The following is a 9,255-nucleotide window of genomic DNA, read 5'->3' as shown; positions in this document are numbered from 1 at the left end:
TCATAGGGTGCACAAAGAAACATAATCATGACTTTTGTTCAAAGATCCAAGGGAAAGGTAGTTTTGTTGTTGATGGATTGAAAATAAAAGGCGCTAAGAGTATGGTTTTAGAAGACCTAGGCAACCATTATTGTGACTCTATGAGTAATAAGCAATTCAGCTTAGAACTGGATGGAAAAGGCATTAATTGGAGAAGTATTGGAACAAAGAGCCATGGAGATACACTAAGGAGGATGAAGAACAAGTGGATTCAATAGTATGCCAGATGGAGTATAGCAAAAGTTCCAAAGTCACAACAATTAAATTTGTTCATTACACAACACATTAGCAATACTCAAATTCCTTCATTTTATTGGAAACATGAAGAGAAGACTTTCTATTGGAATGAGTCTTGAACTATTGAACAATAACACATATCAAAATGCACATTTCCCTAGAATCAACTCATTGAAGAGAGGGTTCCAACTTTGTGAGATTTTCACTTTTCCTAATAGGGTCTTTTCGGGTGATTACTGAGTGGAAGGCTTACAATTTTATGGAGAGATGCTTGTTAGCATGCATGTGGATGGTAGATCATCACCCTTTGAAGACGAGATAATGAGGAAATCATACTGCTTCACGTTCGTTAGATGATAAAATTTAGCATTGAGAATTGCTATGCTTCACGTTCGTTTGCTTTCCTCTTGATGTCATCCACAAATCTCTGCAAATTCATGTGAGAGGAGCCTCCTTCTGATAAGCCCTGCCTTACCCTCTCGGCAACTTCTTTTACATTCTTCCTTATAGCTTCAGCTTCCATGTTTTTACCTTGCATCATCGCTCTTATGACTCTCTCCACCTCTTGCCTCTCGACCAACTCGTCCTGTCTGTCTGTCCCAAACTCCATCCCTATCTTCCACTCATCCACGACATACCGCCCATTCATCTTTTGCTCTGCGAAACGTCCCGGCCATACTAGAAGGGGTACGCCAGCACCCATGCTTTCTAATATCGAGTTCCACCCACAATGTGTTAGGAATGCACCCACGGATGGATTCGAGAGGACACGCAGCTGAGGTGCCCAATGAGTAACCAAACTTCGGTTCCTAGAGCGATCATGAATTAATCTATCAAATGGTCTAGGAGACGAACCGGGGCGTGCAGCCCAAAGGAAGGGTTGCTCAGTAGCATCAAGGCCCGCTGCCAATTCTTGCAGCTGGTTTTCAGATAATTGGGCTACGCTGCCAAAGGAGATATACAGAACAGATGCTGGCTTCTGTTTGTTTAGCCATCCCTCACAGCGGTCGTCTCCCTGCCATAAACTCATGCTGGGCCATGGCCTACTTGAGGTGGTGCTGCAAAAATCGGCAGGGAGTAATGGTCCGATCGGAAGGAAGGAGGTTACGTCCTTCGTGAAGACGTCTATGGCCTTACCTTCAAGCTCATAAAGGTTGTTGCCGAGGTTCCATAAGGCTTCCGAAGAGCGCTTCATGCAAGAGTTCAGTACAAACCGGAAGACAAAATTGTCCTCTTCAAATATGGCATTAAGATCAGAGACGCGCAAGGGTAGGATGCCAGGGACGCACGTTATGACAAGATTGGGATCAACATCTCGTTTGCCTGAACAGATCATTGATCACAGGGTCAGAATTAACTAGCGTCCAAAACCAAAATGGATTTCTGCACATCGCTTACAATCTACTCTAGGAACATCAGCACCTTTGAAGGGTATCAACCGTTCGGATAAAAGGACGGACTGATATAAAAACGTCAAGTTTGCATGTGCTGGAGTGGTCCAGAACGATATTCTGGGGACATTAAACTTGTTGGCCACATCTTGGATCCAAGAAAGGTACGAGTCAGCGATGATGCAAGTGATGGGCGGCAGTGCGGGATTGGCGATAATCTTCTCCATGAGGCGGTCGAAGGGTCCATCTTGAAGCTTGTCGATGGCAGTTATGAACTCGATGAGGTCCTGGTTGATACGACCGTGGTGAGGGGGGAGGCCATCGGCGATGTCTACAAGGAGAAAGTTGGGAAGGGAAGTAAGGTCGTGGAGCTGGGAGCTAGGGGTGTCATGGAGGATGCGGGAAAGGTTGTGGGTGGTGTGGACGAAAGTGATGAAGAAGCCATGGGAGAGGAGGTGACAAGCGAGGTGGAGCATGGGGTTGATATGGCCTTGGACGGGGTGAGGGAAGAGGACGGCGTGGGGAGTGGCAGCCATGGATGAAAGGTGGAGATGCTAAGGCTATCGATGAGCTGAAGATGGAGATGAGTACGCAAAATTGCAATCTTATACGCAAAATTGTATAAGATTGCAGGAGAGTGAAGACACGTGCGAAAAGGGTCCCCTGCACGGACGTTGGCAGCTTGCGTGCCGTTTACGTAGCCACCAAAGCAATATTATTCTCACCGCTCCTCTATTCCATTGTGAGACTCTAATCAGGGCCTTAGCACATGGATGGGGCCAGCATGGGTTTGGGATGGGAATCTTTTTGTCATCATTACTCCCATCCTACACCAAGTGGTCTAGGATGGATTTAGAATGGGAGTAGCCACTTTTTCTCCCATCCTGGACCACGGCCTCTAGACCCTGGGAGCCAAAATGGATTCCCCCTTTTTAGGGATTCAAAAACATGGAAGGATGACATGTGTCCTTGTCCCCACAAGGTCCCCACCTCTTAAACACATGAAATGATGCCATGTGTCCTCTTCCTCCTAAACCCATCCCTAGTTCTTTTTTTGTTAGCACATGGTGGGATGGGAATAGGATAGAAATATGCATGGGACCACTTGGGACCACCTTTTCCCATTCCCATCCTATTTCTTCCCATGCGTGAAGCTCCTTAAGGCCATGTGATGCTTGAACATGTGTGTGAGCCCGAGGTGTGTGAACGATCACTAGCCATGTGCCCACTAGTCCTAGGGCAGTCTGCCACCATCGATACGGACCAATGAGAGTTGTGTGAAGTAAGGTCTCGTGTGTGTGTGTGTGTGTGTATGTGTTTGTGCGTGCGTGCGTGTGTGTGTGTGTGTGTGTGTGTGTGTGTTTTATATAAATAAAATCACCATATAGAAAGACACAAAGGGGATCTCCGATTTTTGGCCCTCTAAGAGTCTATGGAAAGTAATACGCTCTTTTGGCTATGATCCTCCTTTTGGCTAATGTTAGTCGATGGTCTGTTTTCCTTTGTTTTTGGCCAAGGTTGACCTATTCAAAAGTAATTTTGTGTTAGTTGGTAAGTTGACAGTAGGTCTTTAATGGCCTTTCCTTAGTACTACCTCAAGTACTACTCCTTTCATTAAAGCAAGGTCATAATAATTTTGCCACCTTTTTTAAAAACCTTTCCAATTCAAAAAGTGCACTTTACATCAATTTATATCGATGTAACCAATTTAAAATAATTAAAAATGCCCACTTAATGTCTCAAATTTTTTATGTATGCCATAACGAAGTAATATTGATCACATGGTAGTAATGCTTGACAAGCATTAACAAATCCACCAATGACTAAGGGGAAAAAATATGTGGTTGAAAGTTTTTTCCAACAATGTTCATTTTAAAAACTCAATTAAATTGATTTAAATTACTGATCGTCAATTTAAATCAAATCATTTAAAACTTTGAGGGGGATGAGATTCCGCTTTGCATGATTGATGTCCTTTCATGTATGAGGAGTGAGGTAAAAAGAGAGGGATGGAGCAATAATCTTGAGAGGAGGGGCAAGGGAGGGGCCCATTAACTAGGAATAGGGGAGCTACATCACATGAGAGAGTGGAGACCCCTTGTCATATATGTGAAGACACCAAGTTAAAAATTTTAACTATAATGGGTGGGCAAGCTGTGATTTTCATTTGGAGTTACATGCATATAGCTCAATGGCAACGACTCATAGCTGCATCACTTCATAGGTACAAATCTCGTTGCATTCATTTAATATTTCTATGCAATATTTAATAGTCCTATGGTCATGGAGCCATGTAGCCGCTAACGCGAAACAAAAACCTGACTTCCATCATTTTCTCTTAATTAAAAAATGAATAAATTTGTGGAGATGAGACATGGAACAAGGTCCATCAGGGCTCAAACTTGCCTAAATTCCTTTATCATTAAGTTAGTGATGCTTAGATGTTATTGGCCCTTTTTAGGGAATTTAAGTAGATCAAATGCATTAAAAATGTTTTGCTCACATGAGCCCATAATTTGCCATTGTCACAACTTCTAAGATATTTTGGCCTAGAATACGATCCATTGAATTGTCTTCTTCTTCGACCCTCTACCCCTTTCTTACATTTTCTCTCCCACCTTAAGGGGGCTACTTGCATGGTTGCAACTAGTGAACTTGGGGATAGTTGTAGGATTAAAGATTTGGGAAGAAGCAGATGTGGACTCACAGTTATTCATAAAAAATAATGATTGTGGTCATGGAACCCCTAGCCATCCCCACGTATGGACCCTTTTCTCTTCTTGTCATAGTCCTCTACCTATCACTTTGTCCTCCCCACCATGCCTCTACTCACCTACCTTCCCTCCCTTGCTATTGCCTCATTCCTCCTGGCCATCTCTTCCTCTCTTACTGCTCCATTTGAGACACTAACTCATGGCTTATATGAAATGGATGCACGGGGGATTCACTAGTAGTAATAAGGAGATGTCACCTGCGTGCAATAAATATATGAAAATTCCCCTTATCTACCCCCTATTTATGGAATCTTACCTTATAAAATGTACCTTCCTTCCCTTATATAACCACCCTCCTTTACACTCACGTGGTACCATATGATAAATCCTAGTGGACCCCCCATGGATGTAGCTTCGAGAGGACGATGATAATGTTAAGGAGATGATAATAGTAACTTTGATGAGATGCCTCAATACTTTGAGCATACCTTGATTCTTCATGATACCATTACAAATCACTAAAGTTATGACTCTTATTTTTATAAGGTATCTTTAAACACCATATATTTAGTTAGGAATAGATGAGTCAAGATTTCTTAAGACAATTGTTAGTGAATAAAATATGTTTTGTAAATCAAACCTTTTCTTGACATGAAAAATTAGTGTTTAGATTGTGCCAATGTATTCCAAGATTCTAAGGTCTTCAAGTATTTGTCCCCTTCTAAATAAGTAGAAAAATCGAAGAAGGAGATATCACATGCTTACAAATTGTTTGGTGTAGCACAAACAGCTATAAGTACCATCTTTTAGATTATAACTATGACATCAATTTTAGGACTATAACCACAATCTCACTTGTATTAACTCTTCCAAGGTCCATGGCATGTACACTTGAAGAGGTATCAATCAAGAAATATAGATTTTCAAGGACCTTTGGGCGTTTGTCCTCTTATAGGTAAATCAATAAACCCATAAATATGTATAAATTTAAATTTACATACAAAACACAAATATTGTTGTGTCTTTGGAAATTTGTTGACACCAACATGTCTTTGTGAGAAAAGAACTCTTCGCAAATAAACAAGGCAATTTAACATTTATAGGGTGATTATGTGCTTATAACAACAACACAAAGCACCCATAGACACTCACACAGACGCGTTTCCTTAACTTTTTAAAAAACTTACAGGTGCGTCTATTTGCACATCTATTTGTGTGTCTATAGTCTCGCATCTATAGGTGCATCTATATAACAGACAGACGCACCCATAGATGCACCTAAAGATGCACTTTTAGATGCTCTGTAGAAATTTTAAAACAAACAAAAAGGCGCATACATAGACATGCTTATAGACGCTCTGTAGAATCTTTTTTTCAATAAAAGTAGAATTTTATGTGGTTGAACAGAATCCTGTGTATGTTGTGTATGCTATGTGGTTACAAGAATCCCATTTCCACATTGTGCAATTCAATTCTTATAACCAACTGCATTTTAATTAGCATGATTCCAAGCACGTCTGTAGCTGATGATTACAATTCTGAATAAAACATTACAACTCCAAAACATTTAGTTCACAAGGCATTCATTGATAGAACGTTGCACAAGGAAATTGAAAGCCAAAAAAATAAAAGTATATATTAATTCATAGCCCAAAAAGTGCTTGTATGTACATATAGCACGAAGCCAAGCCACGTCCTGTGGCTTCAAGTACAAAAAATAAGAGGAGTGTATATACAAGAGAGGCATGAAACCAAGCCAATGGCTTCAAGTACAAAAAAGAGTAGCTAGCACTACTTCTATGACTAATGTAAGTTCTCCGCATCCTCGCTCCCTTCTTCCTTATCTTCTTCTTTCAGATCAGCCCTAGGGCCCTGTAAATGAGGGACAACATGTATCAATGTATGAAATATCAAATCTTTATTTACAATATTGACATTATATAATTACTTTTACATACCTAAGGGAGTGCTCTAGTAGCCCGGATATACTATTCCTTAGTAATCAACCCGTCATCATAGAAGTGCCTCCATGTATCTCCTCTATGATGGTGGTGGTGGCGGGCTGTCTCGACAGGAGTAGCGTACCTGCCTAAGATATCAAGCTGCAATATGACACAATTTGCAGAGGGGTTAGTACAAAAAAACAACCTCCTAATAAACCACATAAACACAATATAATTTGACATCGATACTTACAAATTGCGCCTCCCATGATTCAACACCCCCTGCTTCAAAACGCCCATTTCCATATTGCTCCATTTGGATCCTTCATGCCTCCACATGCTGCAGACTAGGGTCCTCCTTCGCTTCCTTCATTGCTTTCTTCCACTCACGCTTGTGAGTGGTGTGGGGCTAGCCCCTTGGTGGTTGACCTCTCTCTCTCCTGGCAATCTCAGCTAGTGCTTGCCTCTTAAGCAAAGATCTTTTATTGGCAAGTATCATAACAATCTTTGACTTTGCCCATTTATCTATGAACTGAACATTTGGGGAATTGGGATACCTAGAGCGAACAGCAGTGATGGTCTCATCAGCTAACTTTTTTGGCTGCTCTTTGTAGTGAATAAAGCAATCTTTGTAGTTGTTAGCAATTATAGAGCACATGAAGGCCATGATGTCCTTTCCCTGTGCATCCAACAAGATGCCTCCTATTTGAGTGATGTCATAGAAGATCATACCATTGTCCTGTGGCATGTCTGCATCATCTGAATCATCCCCACCCCAACCATTAACCCCCCCAAAGCACTGTGCCATGCATCCCCCACCGCTCTACCTGCTACTATGCCTGTTGTCGTGTCGTGTCGAACTAGTACACTAGCCACTCGTATTTGGAGAAGCGACTCTCGATTGCACGGGAGTATGCTGGCGGCTCTGCGAGACAGAAGGGCCTCCTGATTGCAGGGGAGAAGCAGCTCTAGACCACCACAGGGGAGAAGGGGCTCCAAACCACCGTAGGGGAGAAGGGAGTGCTAATGATCAGGGAGAAAGGACTCCAACGGAGAAAGGACTTTTGATGATTGGGTAGAAGAGACGTGGCTTTATCGCTTGATGGGCTATCTCGACTCCACTAGAGTAATCTCAGCTGGTGTGGGATTGGGGTGGTTTGGAGTTTATACTGCTGACTCCTAGGCAGTGTTTAGAGTACTGGTCGTCATGTATGTGTATAACTCCCCAGGAGTGGGAGGGTGCCCCAAAATGTTATATAACTCCTAAAAGATGGCATCTTAAAGATCAGTCAAGGCTGAAGAGCTTCCTGGCCACATGATGAACTGACGAAAAGAAAAGAAGAAGATTACCATCGAGCATGCCCTCTTTCCATCATGTAAAAGAAAAAATAGAGTGACAGCTTGACATTGAGCAAGCATTTATAGACTTCTGCATTCTTTGAATTAGAGTGACAGAAGCCTGTATCTGCTTGCTCAATGTTAGCCTATTGAAGCTTCATGTGGGGAGAAAGAGAGAAGAAAAGAGAGGAGAAAAGAGAGGAAAAGAGAGGGGGAAAGAGAGGGAAAGAGAGGGGGAAAGAGAGGAGAAAAGAGAGGAAAAGAGAGCAAAAGAGAGGTAAAAAAAGAGGAGAAAAAAGAGAAAAAGATAGGATAACAGAGAGATAAAGAGAGAACGAAAGAGAGGAGAAAAGAGAGGAGAAGAGAGGAGAAGAGAGGAAAAGAGAGGAGAAAAAAGAGAGAAAAAGAGAGGAAAAGAGAGGAGAAAAAAGAGAGAAAAAGAGAGGAGATAAGAGAGGAAAAGAGACGAAAAGAGAGGATAAAAGAGAGAAGGAAATGTGAGGATAAAGAGAGAAAAAGAGAGAAGGAAAGAGAGGAGAAAAGAGAGGAAAATAGAGGAAAAGAGAGGAGAAAAAAGAGAGAAAAAGAGGAGACAAAAGAGAAAAAGAGAGGAAAAAAGAGAAGGAAAGAGAGGAGAAAGGAGAGGAAAAGAGATGAGAAAAAAGAGAGAAAAAGAGAGGAGATAAGAGAGGAAAAGACATGAAAAGAGAGGAGAAAAGAGAGGAGAAAAAAGAGAGAAAAAGAGAGGAGATAAGAGAGAAAAAGAGAGGAAAAAAGAGAAGGAAAGAGAGGAGAAAATCGAGGAGAAGATAGGGAAAAGAGAGGAACAAAGAGGAGAAAAAAAAGAGAAAAAGAATGCTCCATCGTGCATGCCCTCTTTCTTTATCCCGCCCTCATGCTTCAATCCAATTTTCCTCTTTCTTGGACGTGCCCTTATGCAATCACTTATTTCCATCATACATGCAATCCCTTATTTCCTCATGAATGCTTAAGGCATTGAAAATTCAACTTAAACATGCATGCAAAGGAGAAGGGAAAGAGAAGGAAGGGAAAGTGGAAGGGGAAGGGGAAAGGGGAAAGGGGAAGGGGAAAGGGAAAGAGGAAGGGGAAGGGGAAAGGGAAGAACACAAAAAAAAATAAGAAAATTGTCAGAGCGCATCTATAGACGTGTCTAACAGTGTTGTTAGACGCGCTCTGATAGACGCCTTTTTAAAAGAAGCTAAAAGGGACAAAAAGAGCAACACTAGTACCAAAAACATCCCTTGCGTGTATACGACAACGGACGAATCCAAGGAGAGCAACTTCCAAAGAAGACGAACCATCAAGAGACTTATCTTAGACAGATGATTGTATTTGTGTTTGAATTAGGTTGTCTATCAACCAATGGTGGATAATATTAGGTGGCGGCATGTCATACCTATTACACCACGTTCCAAAGTGATGTATAGTATATTTACTAATATGGAGCATATGGAAGATGATCATGGCCATGGAGGTGATAATGACCGTGATACAAGAGAGGAGGATGATCATGAAATAGGAGATACAGATATTGAGGCCATTACCCGTGAGGATGAGCCTACCATTGGTGAT

The 9,255-nt window shown here is 41.7% G+C and overlaps 1 protein-coding gene across 1 annotated transcript; it reads right to left on the bottom strand.

Moving 5' to 3' along the window:
• Positions 1–383: 383 nt before the first annotated feature.
• On the bottom strand, positions 384–2,249 carry LOC147899421 (UDP-glycosyltransferase 85A7-like). The gene is made up of 2 exons (XM_087378401.1): positions 1,699–2,249; positions 384–1,599 (listed from the first exon to the last, which is right to left on the bottom strand). The coding sequence occupies exons 1-2, from the start codon at positions 2,201–2,203 to the stop codon at positions 656–658; spliced, it is 1,449 nt and encodes a 482-aa protein (XP_087234527.1). The 5' UTR covers positions 2,204–2,249; the 3' UTR covers positions 384–655.
• Between the last annotated feature and the right edge of the window lie 7,006 nt (positions 2,250–9,255).

Source organism: Dipteris shenzhenensis, chromosome 8, assembly GCF_047967505.1.
Source record: "Dipteris shenzhenensis isolate YYH24624 ecotype China chromosome 8, Dip_SZ_1.0, whole genome shotgun sequence".
In the NCBI taxonomy this organism is placed as follows: Eukaryota; Viridiplantae; Streptophyta; class Polypodiopsida; order Gleicheniales; family Dipteridaceae; genus Dipteris; species Dipteris shenzhenensis.
Note: the sequence above shows the minus strand (reverse complement) of the source record. Positions and strands in the feature narration are given on the sequence as shown.

Coding starts and splice junctions, on each gene's coding strand:
- LOC147899421 (XM_087378401.1), bottom strand. CDS start 2,203: ATGGCTGCCACTCCCCACGCCGTCCTCTTCCCTCACCCCGTCCAAGGC. Junction 1,600..1,698: donor ACGGTTGATACCCTTCAAAG/GTGCTGATGTTC, acceptor TGATCTGTTCAG/GCAAACGAGATGTTGATCCC.